Raw genomic sequence first — 18934 nt, 5'->3', positions numbered from 1 at the left:
CTAACCATTTCTCATTTCTCTTCGTCGAACGAAAGAAAAAAATGTTTCCTCTAAGGATTTTACTGTTCATCTTCTTCCTCTGCCTCAACTGCGCGATATACCCTCACGACGAACTGTTTGCTCCATGCTTGCTTTTAGTTCTCAACCTAACAGTTACATATATATTTGATTTCTTGTTTGATGTAGATCTTGATTACTAACCCAGTGTTTATTTATGTTGATTTTACTGCAATCCAAGATGGTGCGGTACAATCGCCCATCTTGAACTGCAAATTTAATCTTACTGCAATCCAAGATGGTGCGGTATCATCGCCTATCTTAGACTGCAGATCTAATTTCATTGCAATTTTAGGTGGTGCGGTATAATCGCCCACCTTACCCTGCTTATTTAAATTTGCCTGTTGTTTAATTTTATTGCAATTTTAGGTGGTGAGGTAGAATCACCCACCCTGCTTTGCGTATTTAAATTTTCCTGCTACTGGAGTGGTGCGAAATAATCGCCCATTCTATGTTATATTATTTCAATGAGAATGGTGCAGTACAATCGCCCTCCTCATTCACCTTGAAAATCTCAACTGAAAGTTTCGAGTGTTTATCATTTTGGCCTGATGATCAAAATGAAATTTTTTTGTAAGAACCAGAAGTTCTAACACTACATACCTCTAGAATACATATTATTGCAAGTTCTTACACATCTCAATTTTCTTTCAGAAAAATGGCGAACTTGGCAAAGCTTGATTTTGTTACCCTGGACAGTACTGGGAAGAACTACCTTACCTAGGTAGTGGATGCCAAGATCCATTTGGAGGCAGCAAATCCTGGAGAAACAATCAAGGATGAGAACAATGCATCTTCTCAAGATCGGGTGAAGACCATGAACTTTATACGTCGCCACCTTGATGATACAATCACCAGAAAACGATGATTCTTCTAATAGCTCGTTATGAGTGGACTCACCTAAGGATCCAGGACTTCAAGTCAGTGGCTGAGTACAATTCTGCGATGTTCAGAATTAGCTCCCAGATGAAACTCTGTGGGGAAACCATCACTGAAGAAGACATGCTGGAAAAGACTTTCAGCACATTTCATGCCTCAAATGTTCTCATGCAGCAGCAGTATAGAGAGCGAGGTTTCACTGAATATAACCAGTTGATATCTGTGCTCTTGGTTGCTGAACAAAACAATAAGCTCATGCTGAAAAATCATCAATCCCAACCTTCTGGATCTGCACCATTCCCAGAAGTGAATGATGCTTCCCTCAAAGTGAATGCCACATCCTCTGGTGGCAATAATCATAAACGAGGACGTAGCCACATGTGAGGACGCTGGAATGGGAAAGGCAAGAATCATGGTGTCCAGTTTCACAACCAAGTTCTAAGGCATAATTCAGGCCCGACCTTCAAAAATATGAATCGCCACAAAGGCAAAGCTTATATGAACAATGCTCCCAAAAACTTTGAATGAGCCTGTCATAAGTGTGGTGACAATGGGCATTGGGCGCGTACTTGTCGTACCCCAAAACATTTGGTGGATCTATATCAAACCTCCATCAAGGAGAAGGGTGTTAAGACCAATTTTCTCGATCAAGCTAAACCAATGGATATACTTGATTCAGTGTGTGACTTATCAGGGCAGTTGAACACAACTCACCTAGATGTTTCAGACTTTATTGTGGAAAGGGGGAATGAAGTATACCGGTCCGACTGAATCGTTTATGTTTGATGTACTGAACTTGTAGTTTAAAACTAGCATTTCAAATTCAATCAAAATGGCATTTAAATTTCCTGTTATAACTTGCTTTTAACTGTGATTCCCTTACTCAGAAAGCATGGATAAAAGCTATGGTCATTCTCAAAACATGAGAAATGGTGGAGATATCAGTCTTGCAGACAGTTCAACCACTTGATGCTTACAAAAGTAAGGGTAACAACAATATCAAGTCAATCAGATGTAATTGAAGGCTTAGGAAAAGCCCAGATTATGTTACCAAATGGAACAATATTGTCCATACAGAATGCGTTATACGCTACTCGATTTACTCGAAATTTGTTGAGTTTTAAAGACATATGTTTAAATGGATACCACATTGAAACCAAAAGTGCAGAAAATGTGAAGTATCTATGCATTACCTCCAATGATACCCAGAAACATATATTGGAGAAGTTGCGTGGTTTGTCGTGTGGATTGTATTACACATACATAAAGACAGTTGAATCACATATTGTCATGAACTAGAAGTTCATTGATTCAAAAGTTTACATGCTTTGGCATGATCGTCTGGGTCACCCAGGATCTACCATGATTCGTAGGATCATTACCAACTCTAATGGACATCCATTATTGAGCAGACACATTGCTATCTCAAATGATAACCTTTACAAAGCTTGTTCTCAAGGGAAGTTGGTAATTAGACCATCACAACTAAAGGTTGATACTGAATCCCCATCATTTTTGCAAAGAATTCAAGGGGATATTTGTGGGCCTATTCAACCATCTTGTGGTCCATTTCAATATTTTTTGGTTTTGGTTGATGCATCTACCCGATGGTCACATGTTTGTCTCTTGTCTACTCGGAATGTAGCTTTTGCGAGACTTATTCCTCATATAATTAAGTTGTGAGCACAGTTCCCTTATTACCCCATTAAGTCAATCCGACTTGATAACGCTGGTGAATTTACATCTCAAACTTTTGATGATTACTGCATGACATTGGGCATTGATATTGAACACCCTGTTCCTTATGTTCATACTCAAAATGGCCTAGCAGAAGCATTGATCAAGCAGCTTTAGCTAATAGCTCGCACTTTGCTTATGAAAACAAAATTGCCAGTCTCTGCATAGGGACATACCATCTTACATGCTACATCATTGGTTCGATAGAGACCTATAGCCAACCACCAATACTCCTTAGTGCAACTCGTGTTTGGGCATTAGCCAAACATTTCACATTTACTAGTTTTTGGTTGTGCTGTTTATGTACTTATTGCACCACCACAACGCATTAAAATCAGACCTCAGCGTAGACTAGGAATTTATGCAGGTTTTGATTCACCATCTATCATTAGATATTTGGAACCCTTGACAGGTGATATGTTTACAGCTCGTTTTGCTGATTGTCACTTTGATGGTACAGTCTTCCCATCGTTAGGGGGAGAAAAAACTGTTCTAGAAGAACGTTAAGAGCTGACCTGGGTTGTTCCCACCTTATCTCATTTTGATCCTCGAAGCATTCAATGTGAAAATGAATTAAAAAGGATTGTTCATCTTCAAAGTATTGCCAATCAAATGCAGATGCATTTAATGATGCTATAAAAGTGACAAAATCACATATACCAGCTGTAAATGCACCTGCAAGAATTGATGTCCATGTTGGACAAAATAAAGTGGCTGCGAATGATTCATCTGGTGCACGCCTGAAGCGTGGTAGACCCCCAGGTTCAATAGATTCAGCCACTCGAAAGAGAAAGACGAGGGCATAACTGAATCCAAATGAAATCATTAAAGAAGAGAAAATGAATGATAAATCCACAATTCATAATTCTGTACTTTCAGAAAAATAAAATGTCCTTGATGAGACATATTTACCTGAAGAAACATAGAGGTACATGAAAGCAAAGAAATCTCCATAAATTGTGCTTGTACTAATGAATTGTGAGGTCATAATGAAATAATCATCGACGACATGTTCGCATTTGTAGTAGCCACTGAAATCATATTAAGTGATGATCTTGAGCCCCGCTCTGTTGATGAATGCAAATAGAGATAGGATTGGCCTAAGTGGAAAGATGCAATCCAGGTAGAATTAAATTCCTTGGAAAGACGAAATGTTTTTGGACCAATAGTCCAAACCTCGCTTAGTGTAAACCCCGTGGGTTACAAATGGGTATTCACAAGGAAACGCAGTGAGAAAAACGAGATTGCAAGATATAAAGCACGACTCATTGCATAAGGCTTTTCGCAAAGACCTGGAATTGATTATGAGGAGACATACTCTCCTGTAATTGACGCAATTGCATTCCGTTACTTAATAAGTTTAGTGGTCTTAGAAAAACTTGACATGCGACTTATGAATGTCATCACCACGTATCTATATGGAGAATTAGATACTGACATATATATGAAAATCCCATAAGGACTTGGGTTGTCTGAAACAATTGACAAACCACGAGGTATGCTCTCAATCAAATTAAGGAGATCATTGTATGGGCTAAAACAATTTGGACGAATGTGGTATAATCATCTCAGTGAGTATTTGATCAAAGAAGGATATACCAACAATGTCATTTGCCCTCGTGTGTTCATCCAACTCTGGATTTGCTATAGTGGCAGTATATGTTGATGATATGAATCTAGTTGGAACCCTTGAAGAGCTTAATAAAACTACTGAATATCTGAAAAGCGAATTTGAAATGAAAGACCTTGGAAAAAACAAAATATTGTCTCAGCCTGCAGATCGAGCATTGTGCTAGTGGAATTTTGGTCCACCAATCAGCTTACATTAAAAAAATCCTTAAGTAATTTGGCATGGACAAGGCTTATCCACTTAGCACGCCAATGGTCGTTTGTTCTTTGGACATTAATAAAGATCCATTCCGTCCAAAAGAAGATGAACTGGTCCTTGGTCTAGAAGTACCATATCTGAGTGCAATATGTGCTTTATTGTATTTAGCACAATGTTCTATACCAGATATAGCTTTTTTCAGTCAACCTGTTAGCAAGGTATAGCTCTGCTCCAACAATTCGACATTGGAAGGGAGTTAAAAATATATTGCGATACCTTCGGAGGACAACAGACATGGGTCTCTTCTACTAAAAGAAATCCACAAATGACCAGGTCCTTGTTAGATATGCAGATGCTGGTTTTCTTTTTGATCCGTATAAAGCTCGCTCACAAACTGGATATGTATTCAAGAATGGAGATACAACAATCTCATGGCGCTCAACAAAGCAAACATCAGTTGCTACATCTTCAAATCACGCAGAAATACTTGCTTTACATGAAGCAAGTCGTGAATGTTCTTGGTTAAGATCAATGTCCATCATATTCGGAATTCATGTGGTCTAACTTCGAAGACAGACAATCCAATTATCATCCATGAAGATAATGCAGCTTGTGTTGCCCAAATGAAAGAAGCATTCATCAAGAGCGATAAGACTAAACACATATCTCCAAAGTTTTTCAGTGTACATGAGCTTCAGAATGCTAAAGTTATTAAAGTAAGACAAATCTGTTCCAATGCAAATCTGGCAGACTTGTTCACTAAGTCTTTACCAAACGCACATTTCAAAAGTTAGTGCAAAGTATCGGATTACGTCGACTTACCAATCAGTTAAATTTGGAGAATGCGGAATCAGGGGGAGCATCCATGATATATGCATGTTGTACTCTTTTTCCTTCGATTAGGATTTTTCCCACTGGGTTTTTCCTATCAAGGTTTTAAGGAGGCAACATAAGCATACTTAACTCTATATCAACAATCCAGTTAAAGTTATACTCTTTTTCCTTCGCTATGATTTTTTCCCACTGGGTTTTTCCGAGCAAGGTCTTAACGAGGCAACTGATGTTGATATGTGGCCATCCAAGGGGGAGTGTTGAAAACATTGGCATTGTTATGAATGCCCACACACAGATTTTTCAATGCCCACAAATATGATGTAGACTTTGGAAACAAAATGATCGTATTTTCGAAGTTATGTGTTGTAAATGTCAAAATGTAAGAATTTGTTCGTATGGAGTTGCTCTATAAATAGAGCGCTCCGACTGCTATCAAAACACACAGAAAACAAAAGGAAAGATCAATAACATCAGTATATATTCCTCCCACTTTTATTTGTCATCCCTTTGAGTTATAGTTACAGTGTGATATTTTACCCCTGCTTCGCTCCTGTTACTAGTAAAGGTTATCTCTCTAACTGTTACATATTTATAACACACAGAAAAAGAATAACGTCAAAAATAAAAATATTATTTGATTTATAACTTTTTTAGTAGAACAACAACATTAGTAAATTAATTAGTTAGTTAATGGCTGGAAAGAAAATAGAGATCAAACTTGTATTAGGGTGCATAGATAAGATATCTTTTCGCTTCTGTTATAGTGTCATCTGCAATATTTGATTCATCATTCGATAAAGCTCAAAAGAGTAACACCATATTAATTTATGAATTGATGTGTGATTGAGCGTTACTAATGGTACTTGTATACTACTCTATACTAAAATTGAGGTGAAAAAAACATTGTTCATTAACAATGTTTTCACAAAAATGCCATTCTGCTGCTTCTAATCCCAACTTATTTTTTGTGTTGCACATTAGATTTACGAATTTGCCCCTCACATACACGTGTTGGTCATCGTGGGAATCTAAAAGAGCTGGTAACTGGGGAGTCTCTCTTATTCCACTACATATTCTCAGCCTTTTCTTCGTCCTGCGTTCTCTGTCTTTTTTCTCGCTTCCATGCGACGCACTAGTCACCACTATACTCCTCCCAACCACCACCAATATATCCCTATCACTCTTCTTAGTCAAAGTATCACAATTTTGTCGCTGTTTTCGTGTAAACAATACTTAAGTTTCACATTGATTTTTTGGCGACCTAATTCCGGTCGATAGCCGGTGAATTGGACCTCGCCATTAACTGGAAACAATTCCTCTCACTCCCAAGAGATAAATTCAGGTATTGCATGTTGGATTTCAATTCATTTTAAGGCTAATAAAAGGTAATCCTAATATCCGCAGTTTCCCATTGAGTTTTAGAAATCCGACAGGCAATTTCAACAAAACAACAAGAGCAAAATTCTAAGGAAAAGACGTGCCCAAATTCCTTATAGAAATCAACAATGAGTGCTGGGAAAGAATGTGGATTTGTCTTAAGAAAAGGAGAAAGCATTAACTAGCTTCTGTTCAACCAATAACGTTACACAGATTTTCCTTAAGATAATGAACTAAGCACGGGGAACTATGAAAAAGATCATCATGCTGTCGTCAGTTTTCACACGGGAAGAAGGAAAAAGTCTTATCAGGCATAACTTGTTTTGAAGTTTTGGGCCAAGATTTGATTCTTTGGCCCAATCCAATCACGGCGGTTAATGTTGGGGTCCAAAAATCTCACTTAATGCCCAATCATTCTAAAAGCGTCACTACCCAAGCTTAAATCCATGCAAAAGTGCGAAAACGAGATGTATGCAAATTTATGATCATGTCATGCCAATAAAATAATAGTTTATTGAATGTTTGTAAAATCACGCCAAGCCTATGAAAATCAAGCATATTTACCGTGCCATGTCGTATTATAATATTAATACATTAATATTGCACTTCGAGTCACGCTAAGCATGTGACGAGCTTAAATGAATTGAAGCCACGTAATGGGTCTTGTTGAGTGGTTCGTGATGTAGATGGATATAAAAGTTTACTGGGCCTATGCTGAAGAACTGTGGAAGACTTTAGGCTGTTTGGGAGCACCAAAATCCAAGCCCATGATTTTGGCTTCACGTGGGAAGGCTTGAAAGAGAACAGCTTTATTGTTACCCTTTCCCTTACAAACCAACTAAGATATTCAAGAACCAACCAAGCCAAGGCTGAGCTGACCAGATCATGTTTAGCCTAGAATCGTGTGCTTCATTAATAGAGAAAGAATGAGTCTTTCCTTTCTAAGCTTTTTTTTTTTGGTCAATACTTTCCTTTCTAAGCTTACGTTGGAAAAACAAGGGAAAAATAAGGATGAGCATTGCCAAAAAGAGAGTCTAAGGAAATTGACGTTGGAAGAAGACGCTTTGGACAATGTGCCCAGCCCAGGCTTCACAAACCCAGTGACACTCTTCAATGCTATACCAAAAGGGAACTCCGTACTGTACCTATGAAAAGAACAAGGAAAAACTTAGCAGATTTGGAGAATGAGAAGAAACTAAAGGATTCCCTTAGTTAGAGCTTGGAAGGATCCATGCTTCTATAAATAAAGATATTAATACAGTGTAATGGGGACACAACAACGCGGGAGGAAGAAGAACGACAAGTGCAAGAACGCACCAAGTAGAACAAGCTTTCTCTAAATGTAGAAAACCCTAGTTCTTTGGAGATAAGTTTTCCTTTCATTCCGAGTTTTCCCAGAAGCTTTTCTAGTTCCTAAAAAACTACCCAAGCATTAGAAATCCTTGATTAGCCACTTCAAACCATATAACCAAGAACAACCTAGCTCTCTCTTTCACACCAAACTAGTGCCTTTTAGCTTCCACACCACGCATCATTCGGGCAAGTCATAATTTATTGTGATTACCAGTCATTCCCAGTGTTTATTAGTTTAATAAATACTCCTCAAAGATGCTAGAATCAGCGAGGGAAACATTCGACTATCGAGTGAAGCACTTCGAAAGCTCTTAACATAACACCAGACCAAGCATCCAAGAGCTGCTGGGAGAACAACAAAGCATTATCTTGGACTTACATTTCCTTCGGGATGCTTTCGGCATAGTCCTCGGTAACTTAGAGATGGGGGATGTGAAGGTTTTGGATCGTCTCTTTATAATACAAGTCCATCAAAGCATTCGACACAAAAACCCCCAACATAGAGCAAGTTTGTCTCTACTTATCTTTGAAAAGTAGCCTCTCTGCATGCATTCACATGCCAGTGAGAGACCTTTCTATTTATCACAGATGAGCCTTATCTATCCAATCTAAAAAAATAGGGGAAACAACTATATAAAAGAATGTAGAAAAAGTCAAATGCTGCTTGATAGAGGGCAATAATGTTTGTTCTTCAAACTGAAACATATAACTTACCAAAGGGAAAAATTAAAATAATAAGTCATGTACTCCTCATTTTATGATAAATCTCCCTCTATATCGCTTTCTTCATCCCTATGTAATTTATATTTAATTTACAACTTGCAAGATTAGGGATATATAGAGACTTACAATGCCAAATTCTCGACGTATATGCTGGACCCTATCTAATCTACATCCCAATTTTCGTCGCCTTAGAGTCTTAGTGATGTGTACACCATAGTCATCTCTGGCCTTATTCTAAAACTGCGTCAGAGAAGAAGTCGTCGTATTCCCTCGCAAAAGACTAGGTGAAAAAAAAATTGTTTGAAATAAATCAATTAAACTTTATATCAACCGCATAAAACCCCATATAATTTGCAGTTTTTTGTTATTGAAATAATATGCGCAATATGCGAAGAAAAATAGATAGAAATCAAAACCTTAAAATAATATTGACACAAATCATGAGAATAAAGCAAGCCTTCGAGTACTCTTATGATTGTTCGTATGCTAAATGCAAAATGAGATCTTTTCCATCCTAAAGATGATGAGGAAGAGATTTCGGACCTAGAAGTTCCATTACCTTAGTGCAATTGGCATTTAGCTCAGTGCATTAGACTAGACATCTCCTTCGTTGTTAATCTTTTGACAAGATATAGCAACGTGCCTACACACAGACACTGGACTGGTGTTAATCACATCTTTTGTTATCTTAACGGTATTACCGATTTGGGCTTGTTTTATCCCTATGCATCCTTGAGAGGAGCCTTCGCCCCCCATTAGTCTCGGAGTTGATTCTTGCCTTGTTGGTTATGCTGATGTAGGTTATTTATCTGACCCACATAAGGCACGTTCTCAAATAGGTTATGTTTTTACTGTTTGAGACACCACAATATATTGGAGGTCAACCAAGCAGACCTTAGTTGTGTCTTCTTTGAACTATGCTAAAATTCTTGCCACATATGAAGCTACGCGTAAATGCTTATGGCTGAGATTGTTGAGCAAATTCGAAGCACCGAAATTCTTCTTCTCACATCATTAGCAAGAGCATCAGAAGATTTAAATCAAGCAAATCCATTCTTAGGACAACCTACCCAACCTTTTCACAAAGTCACTGCTAAAGTCTACCGTCCAGAAGCTTGTTCAAGGAATCGGCATGTGGAAATTGTATGATTTGCAATGCTTATAGTTCTCATTTGGAAGTTTGTCAAACTCAGGAAGAGCATCCAGAAGTATACTCACTTAATCTTAATGTTTTTGTCCCTACGATTAGAAGCACTTTCCCCTTTGGAATTTTGTTACCTGACTAAGTTTTAATGAGACACCTATCCTGGACTGATCATGCATTTGTGTGTTATACTTGCGTCCCAAAGACATTTAGTTTTGACTTGATACAAGTTCTCACGCTTCTCCTTAGACTATTAATATAATTCTACCCTAGATTTTTACCATAGTGAGGTTTTGCGATTTTACCTTTTATGTATTCCTTCCAGTTTGTTTTGAGACTCCCATTGACTCATTATGCTGACTAGACGAGAACACTTCATCAACTATTTTTACATCATCCATGAAGAACTGTTGCGACAACTACTTGAATATTTTTACACTTAAGGAGAAGTGTTATAACATTAATTCTAGTACAAGTGTGATAATACTTGGTAAATTTAGTTTACTCTTTATACTAATGATTCTTTCCTATTATGATTTGTATTATTCGGAGACCAAGTTTCTCTGTTTTTATAGTAGTATTTTTTTTTTTCGAACAAACGATACTATCGACACTAAAGGATGGAGAAGTGGGCTCTCTGACCTCATAATTTACTATAAATAAATGCACAAACAAAAAAAGATACACATCCTAAAGTTTCACTCTTCTTTGCTGCACCTCTCACAGAAAATAGTTCACAACACACCTATATTTATGTAAATTTTCCTTCTCCAAAATTTCAAGTAACCCACGGTGTATACTTTGGATCCCACTATGTGCTTTACCTTTCAATTCTAAAGCCCTTCTTTCCCTCCCTTCATTATGTCACAGTCGTCTCTCTCTCGCTCTCCTCTCTCTCCTCTCTCTCCACTCAATTTACTACCTACAGAAGACTCAGAAGACTAAACAAAAGAACTATAAATTAGACCCAATCCAAATCAGCCCTCTAGGGTTTCCTCTCCAACACAAACATAAAAGCCACAGACAAAAACCCTAGCTCCATCTCTCTCCCTCTCCCTCTCTACCACATTGATATTCCAATTGATCTGATCCAATCCAATCCAATCCAATCCAATCCAATAAAGAAAAAATTTACAAAGGTAAGCTCTCCGACAGCTCTCAATTTCTCTGTCTTTCTCTCTCATTCGATCTCTACCCTTTTGAACAATCGTCGGATTCTGGAATTCCAGAGCTGCCTTTGTGAAAAACCCAGATGGGAAATCCATATTTTTGCTTAGAAAACACCTATTCGGAGCATAAAGTTTGAAATTTTGAGAAAAAAATTAATTGGATTTTGGACCTGAGGATTTTTGGGTCCATGGATGATCTCGAAAAAGCAGTACTTATATTGTTTGATGAGTCGGGCACCGTTGATTCCGAGCTGAAACAGAAGGCAAAAGATTACTGTGATAAAATTAAGGAAGAACAGGCGATATGTAGTGTCTGTATTGAGAGGTTGTGCTTTTCGAATTTAGTTCAAGTTCAGTTTTGGTGCTTACAGGCTCTGCATGAGGTTATTAGAGTCCGGTACTCGTCGACGAGTCTAGATGAGAAGTTTTTTATCAGGAAGTCGGTGTTTTCGATTGCATGTCTTGGTGGGTTTGATGATAAGAGTACTGTTAGGGTTTTAGAAGGTCCTGCATTTATAAAGAATAAACTTGCTCAGGTTTTGGTGACTTTGATTTACTATGAGTACCCATTGATTTGGTCGTCGGTGTTTGTTGATTTTTTGTCACAACTGAATAAAGGGGCAGTGTTGATTGATATGTTCTGCCGGGTTTTGAATGCTTTGGATGAGGAAGTGATTAATTTGGACTACCCTCGGACACCGGAGGAACTATCAGTGGCAGCGGGGATTAAGGATGCTATGAGGCAGCAGTGTGTAGCACAAATAGTTAGAGCCTGGTACGAGATTGTGTCTATGTATAGGAAGTCTGATGAAGAGCTTTGTGCTAGTGTATTAGAATCAATGAGGAGGTTTATCTCTTGGATTGATATTGGTTTAATTGTGAATGATGCCTTTATCCCGTTATTGTTTGAGTTGGTTTTGGTTGATGGGCTCTCTGAACAACTCCGTAGTGCTGCAGCTGGATGTTTGTCAGCAGTAGTATTGAAAAGGATGGATCCACAGGCAAAACTACCGCTTTTGCAAAGTCTTCAAATGCATCGGGTTTTTGGACTAGTAGCTCAGGATAATGACTCAGAGTTGGTATCTAATATAGCTGCATTGCTTACTGGGTATGCGGTTGAGGTTCTTGAGTGCTTTAAACGGTTGAATTCTGAGGATGCCAAGGGTATTTCAATGGAGCTCTTGAATGAAGTTTTGCCCTCTGTATTTTATGTCATGCAGAACTGTGAGTTGGACTCGGCATTTAGCATTGTGCAATTTCTTTCAGGTTATGTTGGCACAATGAAGACTCTTTCCTCATTGAGGGAAACACAGGTGGGTCATGTAGGTCAGATTTTGGAAGTGATCCATTCACAGATCCGCTATGATCCTATGTACCGTGAAAATCTAGATATATTGGATAAAATTGGAAAAGAGGAGGAAGATAGGATGGTGGAGTTTAGAAAGGATTTGTTTATGCTGCTGCGTAATGTAGGTCGTGTAGCACCTGATGTCACTCAGATATTTATTAGAAACTCATTGGCTACTGCTGTTGGATCATCCTTAGACTGGAATGTTGAAGAGGTGGAAGTTGCACTTTCTCTTTTCTATGCATTTGGCGAGTCAATAAATGGTGAGGCAATTAGAACTGGGAGTGGTCTATTGGGTGAATTGGTACCAATGCTTTTATCTACAAGGTTCCTTTGCCATTCAAATAGGCTAGTTGCACTGGTGTATCTAGAGACAGTAATGAGATACATGAAGTTTGTTCAGGAGAATACCCAATATATTCACTTGGTTTTGGCTGCCTTTCTTGATGAAAGGGGTATACGCCATCCAAATGTCAATGTGAGTAGAAGGGCGGGTTATGTGTTTATGAGGGTTGTGAAATTGCTGAGAGTGAAGCTTGTGCCTTTCATAGAAAATATTTTGCAGGTATGATACGAACCATTGTACCCCAACTGCTTTCCTATATATCCACTTACATATATTTCAGTTCTTCCACACTTGATTAATTTGCGTTCCCTTTGTCTTTTTATCTCCATTGAATAGCTTCCCTAAATTTACCATAAATTAATCCAAATGGATCTTATCAGAATTTACAAGATACAGTTGCTGGGTTTACAAGAATGGATTATACATCAAAAGAGCTTTCAGGATCTGAAGATGGTAGTCACATTTTTGAGGTATTGACTTAATATTTTTTTGACATCTGTCAAACCTTTATGTGTGCGCATCAGTGTTTATGAAATGGAAGGAAGTATTCTCACTCAATAAAAATTAAAAACTGTGGGTGTTCTGTTCCGTTCTAATGTGTATTTGGTCTCTTCGCAGGCAATTGGTTTATTGATTGGCATGGAAGATGTACCACCAGCAAAGCAGTCTGATTATCTCTCTTCACTTCTCACTCCTCTTTGTCAGCAGGTTGTTGAATTTGCACGTATAATATAAAATACATAATTGCATGGAAGTCACTCCCCCTCCTTAACACCTTCAAAATATTTTGTATTAACTCAAAAGGAAGAACCGAGTTAAAATGTGAACTAAGCAATTGACGTGGTCTTCCTACCATCTAGGTTGAAGCATTGCTCATGAATGCCAAAGTACTGACTCCAGAAGAGGCACCTCAAAAATTTGCTAATATTAAGCAGATAATTGTGGCAATTAATTCTCTTAGCAAGGTTCTTCAACATCCTCTGACTCTCTAGCTAATGTGTTTCTTGCCCAATTTTTTTTTGGTATTAAATAGCGTATGTGTCTAAAACAGTTATAAAACTCTTGACCAATTCGCTTACAATGTTTGGTAAAATTAAAAGAGAGGAGTTTTAATGTTGCAAAGGTTTTCTTTTTGGTTGAAGTTTTTTGTTTGGTCGAATATGTTGTAGTTTATAATAAAAGTACAAAATTCTTCAGCCTTTCCGCCCTGTCTTTCATGCCTTTAAATTTAGTAAGCACTTTATGGTTTCAGAAAATTAACTACTGAAATTCATGTGCCACCCAGGGCTTCAGCGAGCGTCTTGTGACTGCTAGTCGCCCTGCACTTGGTCTCATGTTCACGGAGGTTAGCATCGATATCATTTTTTTTGTGTTCACCTTCCTTACATGGTCAGTTTAGTTTTTCTGAATGCTTTTTTTCCTCTGGATTAGAATTGTGGATTTGGGCTTTTTGAGTTTGTTGTGAATAAGAGTTTCCAGACCTTGGGTTTTCCCTTATTTGATGAACTTTATAATCAGCAATCCTAGGCTTTCTGATACTCAGATTCAGCTTATAAATTATGACATTTGATATTACATTCCTTTTAGTAAAGCCTTCTAATTAGTGATTAGATTATTTCATGTTTTAACAATGCGTGTTTTTCCCCTTGTTATCCAGACATTAGATGTTCTTCTTCAAGTACTAGTGGTGTTTCCTAATGTAGAGACTTTGCGCAGTAAGGTAAAGCATACTGTGTGGGATACCAGATGTGCTTTGATTTGGTATTTTATCATCTGCACTTTAACCCTGATGCTAATAAATGTGTTATCCAGGTAACATCATTTGTACACCGCATGGTGGACACTCTAGGAGCATCTGTTTTTCCTTACCTCCCAAAGGCACTGGAGCACTTGCTTGTGGATAGTGAGGTAGAAAGCAGTATAACTGAATTCTTTACTTTTGAGTTTTTTAGTTGGATCTAACTTTGACAAAATGATTTTTCTGGTAATAAATAGAGAGAATTTTTGCCAGCTACTAGTCACCAAGATATAAAATTAGAAAATAACAGTTCTGCTCAACAAAAAATTATTTTGCACCAGCTGTCTTTCCCCTTTTTTTGTCGCTAACATGATTTGGTTATGGATTCAATTTCATGCAGCCAAAGGAATTGGTTGGTTTGCTTCTATTGCTCAATCAACTGATATGCAAGTTCAACACATTATTCCGTGACATACTGGATGAAGTATTTCCTGCTATAACTGGTAGGATATTAAATATTATTCCGGTAGACACACTCCCTTCAGGACCTGGATTCAATACTGAGGTATGATTCACTGTTTATTAGTGTTTGTAATTCATGACTAACTCTTAATTCTTTTTCAGCATTAAATTAGCTGTTCTTGTACTAAGTATATGATCTCTCATAAATTGAGTTTTATGATAACAGTGAATATGCATGTTTTTGCAAGTCTTATCCGTTTATTTCATGAATGAATCATACAAAAAATTTATTACTCAAATGAGTATTTTGTGTCTTTCCCTCCCCTTTCCCTCTTTTATAAGCCAGGTGGGTGTTTATGTGTTTTCGTTTCCTTAATATTTGGTTTTCATTTTTTGACGGGGGATTGAAGAGAAAAATATGGAAAAGAAGACTCCAATGTAGGCAATTTAAATTCTCTAGCATTACCAATGCTTGGTGGTTCAAGTGGTAAGGAGCTTGTTCCCCTTAAGCAAGGTCTTGAGTTTGAGCCTTGTGAATGGAGCAGCCATCATTGGGAGAGCTTGCCCTCCGAATGGGGTCTGACCCGGCTTGAGGGATTAGTCATCGCCTACGTGCGGGGGATACCCTGGATTCATCAAAAAAAAAAAAATTCTCTAGCATTGAATTAAATTTCAGTGTTGCTTTAAACAGATCATATTTATAATATTCTCCAATTCCTCTTAATTCTTTTCCTATCTTGGTAGCAATGAGTTTGATTATGTGTGCTTCATTTTTATTGCTGTGAAAGCTTCTGTGGATCTAATTCTACTTTAGTGCGTCATTTTGAATGTTACTTGAACAGTATTGAAAGTTTGTTTGAGTTCAAATCTCAAGTCTGGAACTTTAATACTCTTCATTGTCCTTGCAGGAAAATCGGGAATTGCAAGAACTTCAGCGAACATTATATACATTTCTTCATGTGATAACTACACATGATCTATCTTCTGTATTCCTATCCCCCAAGAGTAGGATCTACTTAGAACCAATTATGCAGTTGCTGTTGTTCACGTCTTGTAAGCACAAGGATATTCTTGTAAGGAAGGTATGTGTACTTGGTTTATCTTTGTAAGTTTGGTTTTTATTCATTCTAATTACTCTGCATAAAGATTAAATTCTAATATAATATTTTTTTAACTCAGGCATGCGTACAGATATTTATTAGGCTGATTAAGGATTGGTGCGCGATGCCTAATGGCGAAGAAAAGGTAAGAGCTTACCTTTATTCTTGCCTCCTACTTGATAATTTTGAAACATATTTCTTCTCATCTTAAAATGGTGTCCTTGCTTTCAGGTACCTGGTTTCCAGAGTTTTATAATAGAGACCTTTGCTACGAACTGTTGTTTGTACAGCCTGCTGGACACCTCTTTCGAATTTCGTGATGCAAATACTGTAAGATTTGAATTTCTAATCTTTTTGATATTTTTATTGATAGTTTGCCTTCTCATACCATAGGGTATATACACCATAAAACAAATAGTAGACTTTGTTGCTGACTAGAAAACAGATCTGAAGACAGGGATTTTCTACTTAAATAGTGTTTACTTGTCTGAGAAGTTCTTCATTTGAAATGAAAAATTATAGCTTAATGAAATTATCATTCGATTGATTTTTGCATACATCATGTATGGTAAGAGGAGATTTGATTTTGGAAAAGTTCTGGAATCCATTTATGCGGTTGTTGAGAGGTTGAGTTAAAAAGTGTGGTAGAATAGGTAGTAAGAGCCATTAACTAGAGTTAAGCTACAATTGAAAGGATTATTTTGCACTTTCTTCTGCAAGGGCCAAGGTCTGGATAGCAAGTTGGCACTTGGTTTGTGGTGTGTGTTCTTATAAATCGGAAGAAGCTGAAATCCATTACACAACTGTTACATTAAATCTGTATTTGGCTGATCTCTAATGTCCGTCTCTAACTTTTCTTGTTTACACAGGTTTAATATCTTTTAAAACAAGTGCCATTTAGCAACTGTATTAGGTACTCTTAGAAATAAGAAGAAGCTGAAATCTGTATTTGGCCGATATATATCAGTCTATAACTTTCTTATTTACAACTCTTAAAACAAGTGCCATTTAAGCAATTAGGTATCCTAAGAAGTTGGAAGTTTTACATGCAAGAAAAAAACAATTTTTTGTTTGTTTCCATTCTATGTTAAGGGAAATTGCTCATAAACATTGCTCAATAAAGTACAATTGAAGTGCGCAATGAATTTCCTGAATGGAGGAGTGTTGTGTTCTGGGTCCGTATAATTTGTATTTCCTATTATTGTTGCGGATGTTGAATTTGTTTTGTTTTGTTTTACTTATTTTACCTATCTAGCAGCATTATATTGTTTTGAGAAATTGTGTTGGCTTAGAATTCTATTGATGTTTGTAATGGGTCTTCATACTTTACCTTGAAAGTTCTTATTTTTATCTGTGGCAGCTCGTTTTGTTTGGAGAAATTGTACTGGCTCAGAAGGTTATGTTTGAAAAGTTTGGCAATGATTTTCTAGCTCACTTTGTCTCAAAGGGTTTTCCAGCAGCACATTGCCCCCAAGATTTGGCTGAGAAATATTGCCAGCAGCTGCAGGTATCAAAAAAGTCATCGTACAGTATTTTGAATCATGAGTTTTGGTTCTCTTTTTCTTATTTTGTTTTTGCATGGCTGCGTATTCCACTTTTAACACTTGGTAAGAGGTCTAGACGTGCAAAAGATGTCTCTGAGACTGAAAAGAGAACCCCCCCTCCTCTCTTCTGATCAGGAAAACTGGACTATAACCAACGTTGGTGATGAATGGATGGACATTACATGGTACTTGAAAACCAAAATTAGTTAATTAAGGCATATACCAATCCTCGAATAAGTATGGAATTGCCAATGATTGAGCTACTTTATATACTGTTGTAATCTCCTAGCTTAGGATTAGTCTAGGCTTCTAAAGAATTGGTGAATTGACTTGTCTCTTGATCACCAAATGGCTGGAGTTAATTCCGGTGGATTTAGGAATAGTTTACGGAATGTTCCTTAAACTATATTTGCTTGAAGAAGAAAGCAGAACTGAATATTTAGTAGAGCAGTACTGATAATTCATTGCACATTTTGTTCTTCAGGGTAGTGATATAAAGGCTTTGAAGTCATTCTACCAGTCACTTATCGAAAGTTTGAGACGTCAGCAGAATGGGAGCCTTGTTGTCAGATAGCATCGTCACAGTCGCCGAATGACATTATCTCGTGTCAGAATGTTCCCTGTTTTTGTTGTGTCACAATTCTGGCAATGCATTTTTGTTCACCCAAGGTAGTATAGCTGACTAGTTGTATATATTTTGGTTTGAAATATTGTATCTTCATGTATGTCCTATATAACGCACTTACTCTGATAAACGTTTCAGGTCCTTTCTGTATACAGCTTTTGTGCGGCTATGTTATGAGAAGGTATAGATTCTTCGTATTAGTTTAAACGGAATATGATAACTAAAGTATCTGAATGACTTGTTTTTTTTTTCCCCGTCGGATTGTTGTGCTGCAGTTGTATATTTACGGAGGAAGTTGTACTCTTTGTATATGAAGTTCAGTTACATCATGGAGCTGCCTAGTCTGAGATCAAGTCCCTTGTGTTTCGGTATTCTTTAAGTCGTTTATGGTTTTTCCAATCTTTGATTCATCCAAGTTTTTATGCTTCTTTAGTCATACTTTACTGTTTGAAGCTCCAGTAGTTTAGACTTGTTTGTATACCTTTTTAATGTCAATTAACACAAAAAAAGAAGAGAAGGAAAAAGAAAGGATGAATCCCTCTGATGGTTTGTGTGTGGAGGGGTGGGGGAGGGAGGATTGTACCAAGTTTTCTATCAAACCTTTTGGAAGCATTAATGTAAACATTCTTTGTTTTGTCACAATTGCTATATATATTTTTTTGACAGTTTG

At 37.3% G+C, this 18934-nt stretch overlaps 2 protein-coding genes across 3 annotated transcripts; both read left to right on the top strand.

Annotated features, from left to right (window-relative positions):
- The first annotated feature begins 921 nt into the window (after positions 1–921).
- LOC139193397 (uncharacterized) lies at positions 922–1906 on the top strand. Its single transcript, XM_070816394.1, has 2 exons — positions 922–1285; positions 1824–1906. Exons 1-2 carry the CDS (start codon positions 922–924, stop codon positions 1904–1906), a joined length of 447 nt encoding a protein of 148 aa, XP_070672495.1.
- An 8836-nt stretch (positions 1907–10742) lies between these two features.
- Positions 10743–18929, top strand: LOC103405363 (exportin-T-like). Of its 2 annotated transcripts, XM_008344346.4 has the most exons (15): positions 10794–13014; positions 13176–13265; positions 13414–13503; positions 13656–13760; positions 14081–14140; positions 14453–14515; positions 14608–14703; positions 14934–15098; positions 15904–16077; positions 16175–16240; positions 16327–16425; positions 17456–17602; positions 18124–18308; positions 18403–18445; positions 18540–18929. In XM_008344346.4, exons 1-13 carry the CDS (start codon positions 11290–11292, stop codon positions 18211–18213), a joined length of 2970 nt encoding a protein of 989 aa, XP_008342568.1. In that variant the 5' UTR covers positions 10794–11289; the 3' UTR covers positions 18214–18308; positions 18403–18445; positions 18540–18929. The 2 variants fall into 2 exon arrangements, with proteins under 2 accessions (XP_008342570.1, XP_008342568.1); XM_008344348.4 differs by lacking the exon at positions 13656–13760 and having other exon boundaries at positions 10743–13014.
- Positions 18930–18934: the final 5 nt, after the last annotated feature.

Source organism: Malus domestica, chromosome 17, assembly GCF_042453785.1.
Source record: "Malus domestica chromosome 17, GDT2T_hap1".
In the NCBI taxonomy this organism is placed as follows: domain Eukaryota; kingdom Viridiplantae; phylum Streptophyta; class Magnoliopsida; order Rosales; family Rosaceae; genus Malus; species Malus domestica.
The sequence above is the reverse complement of the archived record's forward strand: the minus strand, read 5'-3'. Positions and strand labels throughout refer to the sequence as shown.